The sequence below is a fragment of the Zonotrichia leucophrys genome, chromosome 2, assembly GCF_028769735.1.
Source record: "Zonotrichia leucophrys gambelii isolate GWCS_2022_RI chromosome 2, RI_Zleu_2.0, whole genome shotgun sequence".
Lineage (NCBI taxonomy): Eukaryota > Metazoa > Chordata > Aves > Passeriformes > Passerellidae > Zonotrichia > Zonotrichia leucophrys.
Genome location: NC_088171.1, coordinates 19445021 through 19466401, shown reverse-complemented (window position 1 = coordinate 19466401; position 21381 = coordinate 19445021). Strand labels below are relative to the sequence as shown.

The 21381-nt window shown below is 36.6% G+C and overlaps 1 protein-coding gene across 8 annotated transcripts in view; it reads left to right on the top strand.

Annotated features, from left to right (window-relative positions):
- Positions 1-21381, top strand: part of MLLT10 (MLLT10 histone lysine methyltransferase DOT1L cofactor) — a 125512-nt gene that overhangs the window by 90434 nt on the left and 13697 nt on the right. For all 8 annotated transcript variants that reach the window (XM_064704142.1, XM_064704144.1, XM_064704143.1 and 5 more), the window contains 3 exons: positions 2848-3026; positions 16233-16350; positions 17680-17752. In XM_064704142.1, the coding sequence (XP_064560212.1) occupies positions 2848-3026; positions 16233-16350; positions 17680-17752 (370 nt within the window). The remainder of the gene's footprint in view (positions 1-2847; positions 3027-16232; positions 16351-17679; positions 17753-21381) is intronic.

Here is a 21381-nt window from a genome sequence, read left to right as displayed (position 1 = left end):
TTCCCCCTGGAGCTGAGGAGCTGTGTTCTGGTTCATGCTGAAGATGGTATTTGACCATGCTGTTCATGTTGCTGGCAAATTACACAATGCCATCCATCACAACTTACAGCTCTTTGGCTTTTCAGTAATACGGGAAGGACTTCAAGGTGGTTTGTTTGTTTTAAACATGAATGTAGTTTACAGAGATTCGCTCAGGTTTTTGTTGTCATTCCTTCCTGATCCAGAAAGTGATTTATCTCTCCCCAAACCCCAAAGGACAACTTAATACGTTAGAGACATTTCAAATGTGTATTGTCTTGGCTTTCTAATATGATATACACATAGTTTTTATACAGGTATTTTGGAAACGGTGTGAAAATCAATGATTTATTTCAATGTTCATCTTACAGATCTTACTTGAATGCTGCATGGAGTAGTATCTTGGTTGCATGACTAGTTTCAGAAGGTGCATGTCCTTTATGTGTTAAGTAAGGGATTACTAAATGGAAATACTTATCCCAAAAAGAGTGTGCTGATAGGTCATATTTGTCTTGTATGTTGCAACAGCAACAAATAGTGTTTTAATATTACTACAACAACTGGCAACAAGTATTAGCTTACCTCATTCCACTGGCAAACTAGTTTGCTGCTTTTCTTTTGAAATATTCTTTTGCCTGTGATTTCATAACTATCTGCTTGTATTCCTGAATTTTATTTTTAAGAGGAAGAATAAACCTTATTATTAAAATAGAAGCAGCAGAAGCACTGCAGTTATTAAATATGTAAGACTTTTAAAAATTAAGACTTTAAAAAAAATTGCAATAGCTTTAAAATTTTGGAGTTGTTTTCCCTTTCTGGCAAAATATCCTTAATTTTTACTTGTCTCTCACCAAAAATTTTGTTTTCTCCTCTCATTGCTGTTGATGTTTTATGAGAGTGATAGTGTTTGTGGTGATGAGCTCTTATGGTTTACTCAAAGGTGTTGTGATATTTCATGATTTTAAAATTTTATGGTTCCTTAAGCCTGATAATTCATGAAAATCTTGTATTTTCAGGAAGGTTTGTATATTTAATTGTTTTACTGCATTCAAGAAACAAAGGGTTAAATCTCATCCTTTTTATTAGTTTGAAATTACTGATTAAAAGCAAATTGAAAAATCTTTTGAGGACCTGGGTTATATTTCAGTTTTTGTGATTGTAGTTACTTCACATTTAAGAGTAGACTCAGTAGCAGGGCTGTTTGTTAATCATGGTCATTTTGGTGGTGTGTAGGGATGAATTAGAGCAGGATCCATAAAATGTGCTGTCTAGTTAGATGATGCAGCTAGAGCTGGAAAAGGATCATAGCAAAGGGAACACTTCAAGGATCTTCACTGCTAATAAGGCTGGAACTGTAGGCTTTGGGGATGGTGACCACAAAAAGCCAAGGAGAGGGGGAGGTGTGCTAAATGGAAAAAGATACAAAGGTCAGTAGGAAAGCAGTGCAGGTATGGAGTTTCTCTGTGATGAAGAGACTGGGGAGAAGATAAGTCACAAACCTTGGTGAGGCAGGAAAGAAGTGTTGTCGCGATGTGTCTTCAGGTGCTTTTTCGTACCTTCTTTCTCTAGTGGGTCTGGCTGATTTTCTCTTCCATTTTTCTTGACAGTTAATAGAGTCAGGGAGTTTAAGATGCATCAGTGTTTGCATATTATGTGTGGGTTTGGATGATGTTAGCCTCCCTTGACTGCCTGTGCTCAGAGGGATATCTGGGTGGCGAGTGGTGTTTTAACATTGCGTATCTTCTTATTGTCACTGCCTTCTTCAAATCATTATTTGTATGAGTGACAAACTAGCTCCACCCTTTGCCTTCTAACTGGCATTTCAGTTCTGTTGCTTTTTTTGATCTAACCATGTTCATTCTACTTCTGTTTACTCCCTGTGGCACTCTTCCTCTAACTGCAGTTCAGTGCTACCATGCTTGATATTCCTTGGCCAGCTGACAGCTCACTTATCTAATGCACGTGGAGCCTAACGGTTTCATAGACAGGTACTACTTCTTGTCCTGGGCTTCTGGTCAGTAGGGTTTTTTTTCCCAACCTCTATAATGAACTTTACCCTGCATGTAGATGAACAGAAGTAATGGCTTCACAGAGGGGTGTGAACTCTTCCTATTTAAATTGCTAACTTACAACTCTGACTAATTTTAACGTGTTTAGTCGTTTATTTGTTGGCTGTTCTAGCAGAAATGTTAGTCGAGCATTCGTATAGATCATGGATGGAATTACAGTTCGTGAATAAATGAAATACCACCAGTTCTATTGGCAAATCTGAGTACCTTGTCCTCAGACTTGCTGTCAATATTTTTCTGAAAAAGCACAAGCAATCCTTAGTTGCCAAAATTACAGTTTTGAACAAATGTTTGTTGTTTAGTAACATTTACTTTAAAGTTAAAAAGTATTTTTTCCATTTGTATGGTGTGTGTACAGTTATATAGCATAATACTTCATTCTTTAGTTAACAGTAATACATTGAAAGAACAAACTCTGATAGCAGACTCAGTTGAAGGCAGGCATTTTAGCAAAAAATTCTGCCACTGTTAATATTTGAGCAGTTTGTAACACACGTAAATATTTGATTTATCACATATGTTTTACAAAAAACTTAAAAGTGAATCAGTCTGTGTTCCCTGAACTGTAGAATGTTAAATGATGAGAGCACTTTTATTAATCGGCATGGTTAGAATTTCTACACAGGAGATTTCTGCATTACGTATTAAGTGATCTTGTTTGTCTTGATTAATTTTCTACTGCATATTTACATGGTTGCTAGTAAACAGAGGGAGGGGGAGAGAGAGAGATGCATATAATCGTTTTTGTAATTTTTTTCAGGTATTTTTAGCAGCAATGATGTAGCAGTATCATTTCCAAATGCAGTATCTGGCTCAGGATCTAGCACTCCCGTTTCCAGTTCTCATTTACCTCAGCAGGCTTCAGGCCACTTGCAGCAAGTGGGAGCTCTATCACCTTCAACTGCGCCTTCTATAACTACTGTTGTTGCTGCAACTCAGGTAAACCATCACAAGAGTTTAAGATAGAAAACCATGTTACTGACCTGCTTAATTTCAATGTTAAAAGAAACAGTAATTTATTTGGAAAATAGGTTAATAAACATTATATGTGTTATGAAATGTTGTAGTGGCTGGAAGGTCCCCATAGTATCACATAGTCTTAATTTGTAGAGCACATAGATTTTTTTAAATGTAGTCTGAGGAAGTGCTTATTAATAATAACTATATTATGACTAGTAGCATAAGTGCTGGTTGCAGTGCATCAGTGTTCTAACCAATGTTTAATCAGAACATAAAAAAGGATTTTGATAAATAAAATATTCAAAGTTTTCAGTTTTCTATGCAAAAATGATGATATTAGTTAAAGAGTACTTTGTTTGGAAGATTTAACAAATTTAACAGCTAGGCTAGCCCTGGCAAAGAGATGGCCAAGGCTGACATTTTGGTAACAAATGAATTTTGACATATATGTTATAATTTTGTATTTGAAAAGTCATGCAAATGAAGATCAATAGTTCATGTTTGATGGTGAAGGAATATTGGAGGCATGGGAGAAGTGCAGAAGGATGGCATAGTTGAAGTAATGAACCAGAAAAAATACCTTTATGATAGTTTTTTGAATTTCAGCTGGACAAGATTACATTTATCAAGCTAAGAGAATACAAAGTTATAGTTGCAGAAAATCACCATGATTGCTGTTGAAGTACAAAGGAATACTACAATATACATAGTGATTTTATACTCCTTGTTTCTTGCATTTTTCATTTCCTGATGGGGATCTCTCTTAGAATGAATGTCTCAAATATATATCTTTTTGTGTACTTATAAGCAATGAACTTGTAATTTATCTCAGTGATCTAAGATAGTGGGTATAAATGTGAAAAAATCAAACTTAGTGTGTGTATGTGTGCAGAAGCAGGTGTTTATGGTGCATGTATAGCAGAAATGCTATGTGAAGACCAACACAGATTACATTGCAATATTAGATAGCAATTTGTTCTTATAGGTGGCAGTTCCTATTTTTACAGAATTCTTCTGGACTGGTTTTCTAAAGAAATAGGGTGGTTTCACCCAAAATTGAGTGGTATCTCTTTTGTACAAATTGATAGAAACTACTTTAAAGAAATGAATTAAAATTTTGGTACTTTAGGAAGTTCACCTTTTTTTTAATTTCCAAATATCATTGCACACTCTAACTCACTGACAACACTTAAATTGAACAGTGTGGAGTTTGGGGGAGGGATTGTGTCATAGTTTAGTAGGAGGTTAAAAGTTTTAAAAAAAGCCCAAATAAGTCAATGGTCAGTTTTCACAGAGGAGAGGTTTGCCATCAGAGTCTTGGGAAGACTCAGCCTTTTGTACAGCTCGATGTATTCAGAAATGGTCTGGGCAAAGGAGGAGGAGGAGCACACACCAAGTTTGCTGATTATGCTGGGTTATGCAGTAGGCCATTATGAAGATCAGCTGTCACAAATTGCTGAAAGACCTCACCAGCCTGTGTTGACAAGGTGGTAAGAGGGCAAATAAAATCAATGTTAAAGGGAAAGGACAGTTTCTATTCAAAGCAGATATGGTACATGCCAAAAGAGGTGCAAGAAGAGCCATGGCAGTGAACAATGGCAAAGAACAGCTTTATAAGGAGTGAGTAAATAGTGAGGGACTCGTGGCCTCAAAAAGAGACACTGAGATGGGATACGACAAAGGTCTGTAAAATCAACTGACATGGAGAAGTTAAATAAGCAAGGGCTGTGCACCACCACTTCTGTTTGTTAACCTCTGTCAGAAGAAAATCAGATTGAAAAAGCAATTGGACAAAACCTGTATTTTATGAGTCAGGAAGAGAAAGACCATAGTATTTTTTCTCCTCGTATTGTCACACAAAGAGAGGTATACCCTAGAAGATGGACCTCCTCTTACTGTTTAGCTGAACTAGAGAGCCCTCCATAGGTTAACTTCTTAAAATTCCTGTCCTTCCTTCGCCTTTGTTTCTTGTGAGTTGCCTTGGGGGCTTTTTTCTTTTTCATCCCCAAAGAAGCAAAGGAGTTGTGTGTCTTGCCTCACTACCAAACTTGTTTTCAAGTGGTCATAGACTTACTTGTCAAGATCTTATTCACAGGTACTACCATTTAAAGAGCCTTGGGTTTGAGATACACAGGGAGATTGAAATAGTGACTTTTGGTTGACAGCTGTAAAGGTGAACTCCTGTATTTGAATTAACAAACTCCACTGCTTCAGTGAGTCTGCTTTCAGTGCATAACGTTCACCCTACCTTGGAGAGATCCAGTCAGGAGACCCTAGTTTTGCCATGCAGTTGTTCTTCACTTGAAGGAACCCTTTTTAAAAATTTTTTTAAATCTCTTCCCCTACCCGTCATCCGCTTCCCATTTAGCGTAAACGACTGATTAAATGTCAGGGGTTAGGGTTTACCTACTTAGGTCTGCAAAGTTCCATCAGAGTGCTGTCTGCTTGCTGGGCTCTTGTGGATGTATTCTCAATGTTTGTCCAGCTCTTGACCATGGAAATCTTCAAATAAGACTGTGCTGGCATGTTTCTTGTGTAGTGTTCTGATGAAAAGAAAACCATCATCCGAGGTTATAAGCTAAGGTAAGCTTGTACCTCTGTAGCAGGTAAAAAATAATAGTTTAAAAGTTAGGTTTTACTGAAACTGTTAGTTAAGAGAGCAAGTTATGACCAAATCTTGTCTGCTCACTTATTCAGTTATGTTAACAGATGGGCTCTTGGAATAGTACTAAAACTTGGAATAGCCTCAAATATGTGCTACTAAGGTGCATCCTATAAGATTTCAGCTGGTTTTTTAGATCTCTGTTGGACATTTGTAATTATGATTTTGGGGACATCATAAATTTGTCAAATTTGGAAGGAATTTTTTACAGGTCTCTTTTTTTAAAGGATGTTAAGAAATTCTAAAGAGAAGGTTATTGGAAAAAATATGTTCCCATAGAACATTTTTATCACGTCCATTGTCCCTTCCGAAGATCCTTTGGCTTTACTTCCATTAGAAGCAGTACAAAAGCCCCCAGGATTTTCTTTAGCATTCCTATAAATGAAGGAATGGAGGTGGTTATCCTCCTTTGTCTGATCCAGCTTCTAGGGGGAGATAAGGCTTATTTTCTTAGGTAGATTTGGAGTTACTTGTTAACGACAGAGGAATGTGAAAGCTAAGGAATCCTGAGGTCTTTTCTGAATGTAGGGCATGTGATGTTTCAGATGCATCTGCCCTGTGGTTTTTATTTTCTCATTTTCTGAATTAATCTAGTCCCTAATTTTGGATCTCTGTATTCCCCTGCTCATTCTCCAAATTACTAGTCTATACTATTTTTAGCTTCCTTTTTTAGTGGTTTTTTTTCCTTGTCATAGTTTAAGTCTGCTCATCATTTTGCATGCTGTCAAGGGAACTTTCTTGTCCTTTTTATTTTATATTCTGGCACTTGTGGGAAAATAAATGAAAAGACAGGAAATAGGAACTCTATTCTTAGTTTTTGTTCCTTTCAACAGAGAAGTTAGGAACAGTTTTGGGAGCAATCTTACTTACACCTTCCACAAAAGGAGTGGAATTGTGAAGGAACTTAATAGTACATCTTAAACAAGTAGATGTTCCTTTGCTGAAAACTCAAGTTGAGAGAGGTTTTTGCAAGTCTGCAGGAGGGGGGTTTCGGCATTTTCATGGGACAATAAAATGTTTCATGACAATAAAATTTCATGACAATAAAATGTGACAATCAGGCACCTACCTGATTGATACTGCTTCCATGTTTACAGTTGTAAGCTCAGATTATGGGTGCTGCATTCTTAAATTTGGGATGGCCAAGGAACATACTCCTTTGGCCACTTTTAATTCCCATTCTTGTTCAGAGAAACACCCTGTTTCCTGTTGGTTTAGATTTGTGGTTCTTTAAAAATTTAATATGCAGCACAAAGTAAACGTGAGGAAGGAAAGAAGGAAAGTTTCAGGTTAAGCATCTGGAGTCTGCTAGAGCTGGGGAGACCTGCAGTGTTTTAAGGGATGGTTCTGGGCCATCCTGCCTGTGGATACTCTAGAAAATGGCTGGTCTATCAGCCATCAGTGTTTAATCAAATTTTCTTTGGGGAGTAGAAAAAATAGATGGAGAAAAAAGCCAAGCTGCCCTGAGTTCTAGGACTTTAGTGTGTCACAGATGTGACCTGCATTAGGTGGTTGGCTGCTTGAGTTTCCTGCTCTGCTCCCAAAGATGCACATCTCAACCATATGTAAGCTAAGAGTTGGTGTAATACTTCTGTAGTCACCTTTAGATCAGAACATCTTAACACTGGAGACTTTGACACATCATCAACAAACTAATTTAAGCAATAATCCTTTTTTTTGCAGTGCAAAGTAACTTAGTGTAATTATATTAAACTGCATTAGACATGTAATGAGATGATTTTTAGAACTTAAGAAGAAACTTTACTCTTTACATATTTTTCAGGACATCTTTTGAAGTCTGTTCCTTAACATAGAAATCATTGAGATACCGAATGCCATAAGAGCTCTTAGGAAGTCCAGAGTGCAGATAGTAAAGATTTCTGCTCCATATTTGGTGTGTGCCTTGTTGGGAAACTTCTCACCTCTTAGTAGGTAGTCATTAAGGTAAAGCATAGACAGCAATTATGACAATATGTTAATATATTCCAAAATTTCTCCAAAACAAGTAAGTTAGTTCATTTCTTAAGTTCAGTTTATACATTGTCATACAGTGCGTTGTTAATCTGGGGAGGGGGTGTTGTTTGTTGGAGGTTTGGTGGTTTTTTGGGTGTTTTAGTTTTTTGTTTTGTTTATATTACCCTTAATATGAGTGATAATTAAAAAGAGACTAATAAAACATCTGGAAATAATGATGTGGCATGGTTTAAGCAGCGTGCTTCCAGAAAAAGGAAATTAGATCCTTACTGTGGTCCTAGACTTCTCTAATCAATAGAAATGCTGGATACATGAAAACCAATTAACATATTTTATGTTCCTGTCAAAACACTTGATGCTAAAGTCTCTTTTGAAAGAGGCTCCTACCTTACTAGGTCAAAGGTAAAATATCAACACGGATCACAGGATCTTTGGATTCTGAAATTATTTGGTTTTCCTTATAATTTACCCAAAAGGTACAAGAGGAAGTCTCAGCACATCCAGAACAAAAAGGAATAATTTTTAACAGAGTGTGTTGCTTGTCTTTGGGACTCATTGCCACAGGAAATAGCCAGTGCTTCTGGATTTGGAAAGTGTGCTGAATGCATCCTTCACTCTGTTGTACACTGAGGGGTTTGATATTGTGGTGTAGGATGTCAGTGCAAAACAGAGGCTTTCCTTCCAAACCTACTCAATCATATTTCTGTCACAGCCACTTAAATTTCAATCTTGCAAAATGAAAAAGGGGAAGAACTGCACTAGTAAAAGTTTTTCCATCAAAATTGTCTTGTTTCTCACTTAAAAGCTGTTTTAATTTTTATCTACTTTCTTAATGGGTACAAAGCTAATTTTCTTTTCATGCAGTCTGAGGATTTTTGGGGTGGGGGAGGAGGAGAGTAGCAAGGAGGAAGAATTTACAGCCAGAGGGAAAATTCCTTCTAACATGTGACTCAACTAGAAGAACAAAGGAATCATAGTTGCAAGTAATCTAGTATTTAGCCCAATGAAAATCTTGTTTTCCTCTTGCTTCAGAAAGCTTGTCTTCATGTGGGCTTGTGCAGTGTGGAGGAAGTCTGAAAGGCGGTGCAGGGTTTTGCACAGTGCCGCATGCTGAGACAACTGCATCAATGTTTCGCTCTAGCAATAAATGTTTTCTGCCTTCAAGCTGAAGCTTATTTAGCTTGGCTTATCTGGTGCTGCTGTAGCAACCATCAGTCTCCAGGCAACTGAGGCACATTGACCTCTTCGTTGAACTGAGTGTAGCACTACTTCGATTTAGCTGCCTGAGACAATAATAATGGTGGTGAATGTAAAAAGTGTGAAATTTTCTAGTTTGCATGCAATGGAAATAATAAAACTATTTAGATGAAACAGTGTTTAGGTCATACTTGAGAAAGATTTCAATTATGCATGGTGTGTGTTTGTTGCAAGCTGCAGAATTGGTTGATGAGGCGGTGGCTTATAGGCCTTGAGTAAATGTTGAGAATCTTGCAAGCATTTTTGCACAGCAGCAATTCTACCACTGAAGGTGTTAGTTTCATCACCTAAATAGCAAAGACTGTTGATATTTAGATGGTTAAAATGTCCATGCTTGTGAATAAGTAACTGATTCTTTATTATTGCTCTTCTTGAAATTACAGATTATCTTGAAAGTAGTTACTTTTCTCTCAGATCTCAGAATTATTTGCCTATTGCAAGTGTCTTGCTTTCTTTGGTATGAAGAAAATAGATTCCTCTATGGATATACTGAGATTGTTTCTTAAGAAGGTAGTTTCAATGAGAGTGAAGTTGAAATTCCTAATACATAGATTAAAGTTCTTAAGTAAAAGAGATTCTTGGACAAGATACTGTTTCCATGTCCATGTAGAGCACATTCAGTTTAAGTGCTGTGAAGACAGAGGGAGATGGAAACGATAGAGCAACCAGCTTAAGGTGAAAGGGCTTTGTGTTGAAATGATGACTCTGTTTTTAGTTAGGCTTGTGGAGGAATCCCAGGGTCTTATCTCTACAAAGCCTCCTTTAAAAAACAAACTAAAACCTGAAACAAAACAAAACCCCCAAACAAAAAGAACCTAACAAAACAAAAAGGCCTCTTAATGAGGTAGCATTCTAGTAAGTTTTTGTAAGTCTCTTTTTTATGTCTGGTATATAAATAAATAGATCTTAATTGGTTAAAAATTTATCTGATATGTGGGTAGTCAACATGAAAGAGAGGAGCAAAGTAGTAGTTGAGGTTATAGTGTTTTCACATTACTGGAAGATAGGCCTTCTATCCATGTGGTTTTTAATGACTTTATGTGCCCTTGTTGTACACTGGGCAGAGGTATAAATTAGTTTCTGTAGGTGTGCCATTAATTTTTCATTTTGCCTTTCAAATCCCACTGTGTTTCCCAGTTGTATTCATTCATGCCTTTCTTGGAAAATACTTGACTGCTGGTGTTTGAAGGTTAGATGGTTTCATTTAATTGAAGGATTTATTTGTATGTTTAATCAAAACAATTGATTCTCAAAGACAGTATTTGATTATTAGCTTGTTCATAAGCTAGAGTCTTCATTACAGCTAGAAGTTCAAAGGATTTATTTTTGCTGCAGACAGAAGAACTACTAGTAATGTGAATATTGTATGCACAGAATGATGTCACAAATACCGTTTTCCTAACAGATTTAAATTATGACAATCTGTACACTTGTAATTAATGTTCTTTTTGAATAAAAGTTGATCTTTTCTTCTAAGACATCACAAACCATTTACCTGATTTTATTTTACCATTTCCCACCTCCTAATTATACTCTTCAATTAATTCTTTTATTTCAGCCGGGTGGCAAAAACATTTTTTGTGCAATTGGACCTTGGTTATCTATTTTTAAAAATCGCAAAACTTTAGGGGTTCAGAGTGCTTGGATTGTAATGGTGGCAGTATGTGAGGGCTATCTTTTCAATCTCAGTGTTGCTGAGAATGAAGGTGTAAAAAACTACAGTGGATGTTTGGGTTTGATTTGCATTGGTGATTGTGAAAGCAGGTGAGGTGAGCTTTGCTGTAAAAATTCTCTCTGATTACAGTCATCAGTAGTGCTGTAGGTTGTTTTAGTCAAAGTGGTCAGTATTGTTTATTTTAAATTTAGTTATGTTCAACTTAAGACAGCCAAAATATGTATTAAAAATATGTAAATCAAAGTATTGGTTTAACTCAAATATATGAATAGTAACTATTATACTGCAGATTACTATTGGTTTGTGTTGTGCTATTTGTTTCAAAAAGTCAGATGATAATTTTCAGAAGAAATGTGGGAACTGTATTTTATTAAGGATTTTCTGTGTTGTCTTCCATCTGTGTTTCTTGACATATAGGAGAATAAACAGGAATTTAGATTTTTTATTTTCCATTGGCAACAAGGTGATGATAAGCATTCTAAGATTTCTAAGCAAATTCTGTATTTGTGGTGAAAATCTTCAAGGGTTGCATTGTGGGAAGGGATGCATGAGAAAGTGTCCACGTGGCAGGGCCCCTCTGTGCTGCTGTGCTGTGACCACCCTTGGGTGGGGGTGCTTTGCCATCCCAGGGGGCAGCTGCCAATTCACAGGAGGGAGTGCTGAGGGGCATTGGTGGGTGCCTCACCTCTCCCCAGTGCAGTTAGAGGTTGTACCACAAGTTCTGAAAGAATAAAAGAAAGCAATAGCATGTTCTTCCCATTGCCTTCGACACCCAAGCAAAAGCCTTAAAAAATTTAGGGATAAAAATGGTATTTCTTGCCCAGGTTAAGGTAGGAAACACAAGGCAAGGTTGCTTCTGCTGCTGTCACTTGATGGGCAGCTCTTTTCACCTCTCAAGAAAATAAAATCATTTTTATATATGCACATTATAAATGTTTTATTATAATTATGTATCTAGAATTAGTATATGTTCATATTTAAACTCATTTAATTTCAATGCAGGTTTTAAGTAACTAATTGTTCAGATAAATGGTGCTTGCCATAGACCAAAATGCATCAGCTTAAGATGTCTTCTAGATGAAGTAAACTGATGCTAACACTTGGTCCTGTGCTTGAATTTCCTTCCATACTTCATGAAGCTAGAAGTGCATGGAAAGTGCTTGTAACATCTCAGAAGGGTAGCAGAACAGCTTGCAGAAAATTGAACTTTAAATTTCATTTGCATCAAGATTTTTAATATGATTTCAGTAGCAGTTGGCCATAAGTAGTTAATGGTATCTCTAATGCTTTTTATTTCTTGACTCTGTATTAGTAGGAGCAAGGGGTAGTTCTGCACTTCATATCACAGCATCATGCTGTGATGAATAACCTGGTATGATTGGTAAATGGTGTGACCCCAACCACCGGAACAATGATATGTTTTTATGTTAAACAAGAAGTAAAATTAACCTTCGAAATTATTTTTGACAAAATGCTGGCGGAAATAGGTAATTAGGTAATGTGTCACTAATTGTAAAGCATTATATGATATAACACAAAGCTACAATATAGCAATGACAGTTTTTAAAGCAGAGGGGAAAAGGGCTGTTGATTGGATATAAACTGATTAAGAAGCTGTCTTGGAATTGGTTGTTCTGGCCATCCTTGTTGCCCTATCACGAAAGGAAGAGAGTTCAGTAATGGTTTAACTACAATTAAATCCCTCCCCTTTCTTTGTGGAAACTCAACTGTAGGCATTTCAGCATTAGCCTAAACAATGGTTTTGAATATGTTAAGCCTCTAACAATTAGGGAGCAGTTTGGGGCATTGAATAATGCGGAATGATGCAATTGAACCTGACAGCTTCAACAGTCAGCCTACTCATGGGACCCAAAAGTTGTTCACACTTGGTTTCATCTCTCATCACACGCTGAGTATTAAAACCTTACTGGTGTGGAGCTGAGACAGAAATGAGGCCTGTTATCAGAAAATATTTCATAGCATAAAACTTGAAAGGAATGGGGGAAAAGGCATGTTCAAAGAGTCTCCAAGTTTTGAGACTCAATCTGATTGCATACAGTTAAGTATTGTCTCATTTTCCTCCCCTTTAATTTTTTCTGCTGAAAGAACATGTAACTTTTGATTGAAGGGACTGCTTTCCCTGGAAATTTCAGATAGGAGTGCATGTTCAGATATGAATGCTCTGGAAACTTTATAGTCACATTGTTAAATACTGTCCTGGAGTCATGCAAACAAATATAAAACTATTACAAATATTTTGGAGGACATTTATATATATGAGTTAAATGTTATTAATGTGTAAATCTTGTTTTTTAATTAGAAGAATATGCTTGTATTTTCTCTTTTGCTGTAGAGGAAGTGTTTTTAAACATCAGTCAAATATCAATCATTTATTACTGCAAGGGGCATTCTCTGAATTACTATGCATTGTCCTTCTGTGCTGCTCTGCTGCGTATGACTTTACTGATTTATTGAACATACCATAAAGGAAAGCAGTGTGTTGTATATCCATAGATGGGCTTAAATCCTTCTGCTAAAATATCTTCAGGAAGATTTGCTGCCTTTTCAAAATAAATACTTAGTAGTCTTGGGTTTTTATTAGTTCATACACTTTGATCATGCATTGTGTTGAGTGTTTAAATAGAAACAGTTAAAATAAAGAATAATACAGCCTTAAAAGTTCTGCATTTTAGAACATGTGTCAGTCCTGTGACCTTAATATGTATTGACAGGATGATTGCGCATTTTTAATAAATGCTTGCTACAGCTTGTTTCGACTGTGAGTGAAACATGACGCTCCTGTTTCACCTTTAAATAATGTAGCACTCCTCCACCTTCTCTACTTCCTTGTCAGATGAAGTCATCACATATATAAGGAAGCTTCACAAATCATTATTCTTGTCATTTTACATTGCTGTTTTAAAAAAGTAGTTTCGAAGTTTTTTTATGTACCTTCAACTTACTTGAAAAATTTTATTGTGTTTTTTTTTGCTTTAAGAGTTGCATATGCAGGATGGCATTGGAAATTTTGTAGTTCCAACTTGTAAGACTTTAAAATGCAAACAGGGGTAATGTTTTGGGTGAAACCACTACTTGTGAGAAAACTAAAGTTCTTAGATATTGTTTAAATCCTGCTAAGTCTTTTGATCTGTTATATCAACCCACTTAGCAAACGTTTAATTCCTTTGATGTCTTCTGTTTTGTGGTGTGATAGTTAACTCAACAAACTTTAGCAACTCCCTTCAAGATACTTAGGTACTTTCAGAAAATTCTTAAAGCTATTTGTGCAAGTTTCAGTCAAATAGAAGTGTATTCCCCTTGCTTATTATAGCTACCATGCCATCATAAATCAATATATAGCTGCTATTGCAGAGTTTTAAGCAGCCTTGCAGTGAATTACATGGACTGAGAGCTAAGTATAGAAGCTTCTGTGTAAAAATGTGAGCAGTACATACACTTACTGGAATAAAACGAAATATTTTAAGGAAAAATGCTAAAACGAAACAGAACTAAAACCTGGTGTTTGGAATTTAAAACCTACCCCTACCCAACCCCCGAAACCATGAGTAGACCTCATACCATCATATAAACTTCTGTTTTCCTAGTCTGACCTTTTAGATATGGTTGAATGATAATACTGGTTGAATCTCTTAATAGTCCATTCTGCAAGGTTTTATCAGTGAAAGGATTTGACTGAAGTTTGTTTGGTTTTGAAGGGAAAACATCTGAAGGTTGCTAGGAACAGCAATAGTTAAGTTGAAACTGCCCTGTGGGCATTTTTTAAGAGAAAAATAGCAGGAGCTGTGCAGTGTTGGTGCCTTCTTCAGTGTCACAGTACTAATTTGTATTGTATTTTGGAAGCTGTTGTACCTGCGTAGGTGGAAATGCCTGCATTATTTATAAGACTTGGAAATAATTTAGATTAATTCTACTAAAGATATGCAATTCTTAAAAAAAACCCCAACAAACAACCAGAAGAAGTAACAGCCAGATTTGAAGTGACACTGTGGTTCCATGTCTAGCAATCTTGCTTGTACCTATAAACTGAAAAGTGAATGAACCCCTGATCATTGCAAGCAATTACTTGTGGCTTTTCCTAACTTTGTGACAGTAGAAGAATGTAAATATCAGGCACAATTTCTCACCAGTATATAGTAAATAAAGCATCATTGAAAACAGTTGTGTGAATTCATAAAAGTCCATTCATCAAGTTTAATATGTTGGCAGAAAGCCAAAAGTTAATGGTAGTGTGTGATTCTTTCCAGAGACATAGTTTATACTCTGTAATATTTTGCTGTAATAACCAGTATGTTTCCCCTGTCTCTTGTGTGCAGTTATGCATGTCAAAGTGTCCCACAAATTGAGTTCCTTACTGTTCACCTTCCTTTTTTGTTTTTCAAAAAAAGTTTCATTTGTAAAAGTTGTTTACATTTTCTTAAAAGATTAATTTTAAAATCAGTGATCACACAGGTTTATATATCTTTGATTCTACCCTCTGCTTTCCTCCCCCCCAGTCTTTTCTTTGTTCTGAATAATTTTTGTCAGGTAGGAAAATCCCTTCAAAATAAGCAGCCGTGCTTTTATTTCTTTGATTGCTTGTCTCTGCAACTTAGCATTTGACACAAATCTTTTTTTCTTCGAAAGGGAAAAAGCATAAGCAGCCAAGGAAGAAGGTATTTTTATTGCATTGGATTATGCAAGATTTTGGCCAGCCTCCTTAGCTTCATCTGTTTAAGGGTTCATTTTCGCTTGTTTGGCACAAGTCCCAGCAGAGACCTTCAGAATTGTGGTTAGCAACATGAATGAACACAAACTTTGGGAGCTCTTCAATAAGTAGAGCTGGCCAACTGCCAAAAATACAGTTCCTTATATGGGGTCAGGGCAAAGCTGTGGTTCCCGGAGCCCCCTATTGTATAGAAAACATACTTGTAATGGCTGTTTGCGTTCTTTAAAATAAAAACAAAACAAAACAAAAAAACACCAGGCTTCCAAGTCTATCAAAATAGGAAGTAACAAAATACTGTGCACGTTTTACTAATGACGGAGTCGAGCAAAGGAAATATGGCTCTGTGTAGTTAAACTATAGAGCTGAAAGTTGGACCTTTTGACCTCCACAGCCGGCTTGTGATGTAAGGAACCCAAGCATTTGTGAGACATCTGTTGTCTACCTGCCCTTATTTTGTAAATGGTTTAATAAGATTAAATAATTAGTAGGATAACCACATGGTCGCCATGCTACTAAGTCCTAGCATTGAGCGCATACTTCAGGATCGCAGGGAAGTCTGCCCGTCCTGCAAACTGTGGTTGTTCTAAAATGCACTTTAGGTATTTTTAATATTTGCTACAGTGCTTTTTTATTAGAAGGGTTTTGTTTAATTAGAAGATCTTGCCGGCCACAAATACAACACACTTTAAAACCTGATCTGTTCTCTGAAGTACTGCAATTCTGTTTCTATACTTACAAATGGAAAACATTTTTTTTCTTTGAAATACATTGTTTTAAAAAGCATTAAACATGCAAAAATAATTAAAGTGCATTAAGAAGGCTTTTTAAAAATAGATTTAGCATTTCTCCCCGTTATAAAAAACAATTCAAGTTTTATTTGGTTTCTTGCAGGCAAACACCCTACCTGGATCTTCTCTCAGTCTGCCTCCATCCCACATGTACAGCAATAGGCTGAATCCAAATTCAGCCATGGCAGCACTTATAGCTCAGTCTGAAAACAGCCAAGCAGGTAAGCTTCGTCTGCCGGTGCAAATGTGCAGCTTCACAGAACTCCTTGTTTTTAAAAACGTTGTTAAATGGTGTTTTTGATTTCTGCTCAACTTTTGGTTATTAAATGTCTGTACAAAGTTGTTCTGTGTTGGAAGTAAATTCTCAGTTCTGTGGAACAGCGCGGGTTTTCTTCCCCCTTTTTTTCCCTTGGTGTGTGAAATGTAAATGTTTAAGCAGAGCCATCAGCAGGCAGGAATGCACCAGTGTCTCTTGTGACTCCCGTGATTGATGCGCTCGGTTCCCAGCTCTTTGCAGCCAGAGTGACACAGCTCTGGGTTTTGTCGTGAATAGTTGAAACCTTTATTTGCATAATTCATGAAATTGCATTACATACAAGTTCGTGTGAAAGAGATCCCGTTAGAGAACTTGTGCAGCATTTAATAATCTTGTGAATATTTACCGATTGGCATTTGGTACCGCGGGCTCTCCGCTGCGGTTTTAATGAGCCGCTGGCTTTGCTTTGTTTCATTCCCTCCGTAAGGATTTGTTGACATGTCGTAGTAGTCATGCCTGTTTGGGGGAAGGGAATGAGTTTAGCAGTTTACCAAGAATGGATCAGTCATGTCTCTGCCCTCCAAGGGGTCGGAGGTCGCTTGACTCAGAATAGGGGGAGGGCAACCTTGAAGGGGGCAGATAGGGTTATTTTATTGAGAGGCCATAGGGAAAATAACCCTTTTGAGTCCTTCCAAGCAAAACGTTTTCGTATATTTAATGAGGCCTTTTTTGTTTGTTTTACTACCTTTTTAGCAAGGGCCTTTCCTATGCTTTGCTTATAAATAGGAATTAGTGAATTATACGCTTTCATAAAGTTTTCAGTAAATTTGCAGAATAATGCGTGCTTGTTAGATGGCGGCGGTAAGTTTAATACGTTATATATTTTATGAGTTGTTTTGGGATGCAAAGTGTTAAAAAAATACAGAGCATCAGGATTTGCTGTGATAAGCATACAGATTAGCTGTCCACAGCTGTGATTCATTACTTTCACCGTACAAATTAAAAGTGGCTGAGGGGAGGGTACTGCAAATGCAAACCACGCTTCTGTGCTGTAAAACTGAAAGGAATGAAAGAAGTGAACATAATCCATGGCCTGGTACAGCCTCAGAAATGTGTAAGGACAACACCTTACATGCTACAGTTCAGCAATCTTAAACTAGTTACTTATTCACTCTTCAGCAGTAACTACAGATAGAAGTTGAGATTGAAGGTATTTTAAAAATATCTACATCAGATATTAAAACTCTTATCTAAGAAAAGGTGATTTATCAGCTGTGAAATATTTACACTGCAGATCAAGATCTCGGAGATAACAGCCGAAGCCTTGTTGGCAGAGGAGGATCACCCAGAGGAAGTCTCTCACCACGGTAAGTGTTATTTACATTGGAGAGTGCAGGCAGAGGAAATGTTTTAAAATTTGCAAACTTCACTGTCTTTTTACCAGCAATACCAAAGTGTTTTAAAAGCCCATATATATAAAAATATAAACACACGTGTATAAACGCATGTATTTTTGTATCTGTATATCCTTCTAAAAAATCCCTAATACATCCAGAGAGCTAAAATTGTGCTGAAGTTTACTTTTCTATCAACTGAAATTAGGTTTACAAATTAAGGTTTGTAGGTAAGTTAGTTTACTCCCTTACTTAAGAAATGGAGTCTTGCTTTAGAGGGATTTATCTGTCGTTTAATCCATATGTACTGCTTATCTCCTCAGATTTGTCACCACAATCCTAGTTTAGTAATTGCAAAAATTCCAGAAACCCATATAATTAACAATGATCACAAGAATAAGAAACATTAAATATCAGTAAAAATTCCAAGCAAATATTTCCTTTCTTTTCCCTCATAACTTGAAAATTTGTAGCGATTCCCTGTAGAAAAAAGTATTTTTTTGTTCTGCTGCAATTCACATTTGCTAGAAAGCTTTGAGATAAGAATTCTGCTGAAATGGTATCATGTTATTTATTTTGTTTTAAAGTATTTGTTGTTAAAACTTCAATATTGCATTTAAAATATTTCAGTAATATTTTCTGTGTATTTTAAGCAAATCCTTGTTTAGAGAGCTTTATTTTCCTAACTGGATACAGCATGAGGTACATTTTATGGTGTTATTACTGTGTTTTTTACTTAGGGACTAACCATGAGAAAGATGTATCTGAAAAAAAGATTTATCATGAAAAAAATTTTACGATAGCTAAAAAATGCTAGTTACACAGAAATAGCAGTATAATAATGAATTTTATTGCTATAGCATGTGTTTATTATGGTAATTTATAACAAATATCTCCAAATTGGGTAATTTAATGTACATGCCTGGTGTTGTTGATCTTGTATTATATTCCTTAATTAATCAAAAGACATCTTGCTGAATGGGATGAGATTATCCATTATAATACTTAGGTGTTATTACCTAGTCATGAACTTGTTTTTAAGTTTTCCAGTATGTGTTGCTTCTAAAATAATAAATAGAGAATTTACAAATTAGATTATATTCTTAGTATAAATATGTATACTTACATTAGCATATAAATTGATCTATACAGACAAGGAGTTTCATAGAATTTTGCAAAGGGAAATGCTCAACAATTAGGAAATTACAGAACTTTTGATTTTATATCAAGTAGTCCTCTGATGCATACATGTAGTGGTAATTACAAGTTTTAATGCCTCCTTAGTTAATATGCAGAGACCTGATCTTTGCACTATTTGCATTGGCCATAGCTGTGTTCAGTCTGTCTTCTGATCAAATACTTGGGAAGGTAAACTTCTTGAATGTGATGCTTCTACAGAGTGTATGTTCAGGGTATATACAGTCCAGTACTTGCAGCATGGTGAAATACCCACTGGTTTTGGTGGGGATGCTGAAGGAGAGCTGGAGGATACAAAGGCCACCTCGGTGCACAGCTGAAAAGCTTCTGCAGTGTACGGAAGCTGCAGCCCTTTGCAAAGGGGAGAGAGATTCTGCTTGGCAGGGTGTTCAGAAACAAGCCAGAAAGGGGGCTGGGGATGGGGTGAGAGAAAGCAAGGGGGAGAAATCGGTGCTGTAGGAACAGAATTGAAAGATGGAAAAATTTAGTTTGAAATACCTAGCATGGAAAAAATGTGGAAAACCTACTCATTCAGTTAAGTTCAGTAGTCAGCGAATTTCACCTCTGGTTTCACAACAAAAAAGATTACACGTATGTCAAGGATTCTGGTAACTCCCCACTTTCCCCACTTCAGTAAATAAGTAACTCTGGTTACTTAAAATATGGCTTATAGTGAATAAAAAGCTAACTCTAAAAAATCTGCTATCTGGAAACTTTGCAACTCCAAATGTTACCTGCTTTATCTATTAAAATTATTTAGCTGCAAGTTCTGACTCTGTTCCCTTTGAAGCTTATGAGATACATAAATAACACAGTTCTCCAAAAGAACCATGTGATTTTCAGCGAGTTGCTTAAAATAAAAACACTTGCAGAACATTTGTTTGCTGTTGATGACGCAGCTGATTGCAGCTCTTGGGGAAGACATATGTGACTCATGAGCTTGTATGGTCATTTCCAATTCATATTGTTATATCTTTGTACCCCAATATAACCACAGCGTTTGATGTTTAAGCTGTCGTATTTTAACTTTTAATACATATATGAGAAATATAAATATACCTGGGATATGTGAGCTGTTTCCATTTTGCAAAGGAATTGCTGCTTTTCCCAAGGTAGCACTTAAACTTTTTTTACCCCATACTTAACCTTAGATTTAAAAATGTGTTATGTAATACCTGCAGTGAAATCTGTGTGTATGCTTATATCTAAATGCATTATTGCTTCTAATTAATGCTCTATAGTATAGGTAACTGTACCAAACTTAATCAAAAAACAGCTGTGGAAGCAGGCAAGCTGTGAAACAGGGTTCTCATCTCCATGGCAGGATTGGACCAGTCCACACAGCACTTTTATAATCCTTGAAAACTCTGATCAAATACTATTTGGAATAAGGATTCAGCCCTAGCATACAGGAACCATATCCTGTCTAAAGGATGAGCAGTTGGAAGAGGAGAGATTGAGTAATGTTGCAATACGCGGAAATCTAGATTTTTTTTTTTTTTTTAATCCTTCTCTTGTATGGGCTTCCAGTGAAGGATTGCAGAGGTTATACCATCATGCACTGCTTTGTTTCTGCCTTTTCAAAATTGATAGGAAGCAGTCCAAAGCCCAAAAATAATTTTGTTGGTGATTTATAATTCAAAAGGCACAATCTGTTAGGGCAGCATTATGTGCTGCTCAGGAACATGCAGAAAGAGAGAGAAGTTTCTGGGGCAGTTGTTCAGTGGTTTTATGTATTTGTTTTATGGGGGGGTTTTTTGTTTTGTTTTGTTTTTTTAAAGTGGGTTGTTTGTGTGAAATGTAAGTGTAATACCTCTGTGTAGAATGTTTCTGCATAAACTTTCCTTCTTGCTGCTTCAGCACATCGTGTAAACAGTGTGTTTTGAAACTGCTTTTGCTGTCTCTGAACTGTTACATGCTGTTGATTTGTCATGTCTTGTCAAAAAACACTGCCTTGGTTACCCATTCATCAGGGCTTTTTGTTTTAACCAGTGCTTTCCTTTCTTCCTGTATGCAAAAGAGGAACTATTTATAAATACTTAACAGTGCTCTTAAGTCACCTACTTAAAACCTTTTCTCGTAAAAATCGCTTTGCTCTGGTGCCTACAAAATGCTCGACAGTCATTAGGTAGCTAATGTGCTGTGACCGCTGCTTATTACGGTAGTGATAATTAACACACTGATTTCCTGAGCTCTCTGTGCTGTCCTGTACTGGGACTGTGGTGGTCTTGTTGGTAGGTTTGCACCAGGGGTGGAGCGGTGCAGCTCTGATCCCACGATGGCACCAATTGCCTGCAGTAATAACTGCTACCTGAGAATCTGAGCTCCTGGAATTGAATAAAACCACCCCTCTCCTTTCCCCCCCACCACCACCAACAAAACCAAGAACCAGCTTTGGGTTTGGT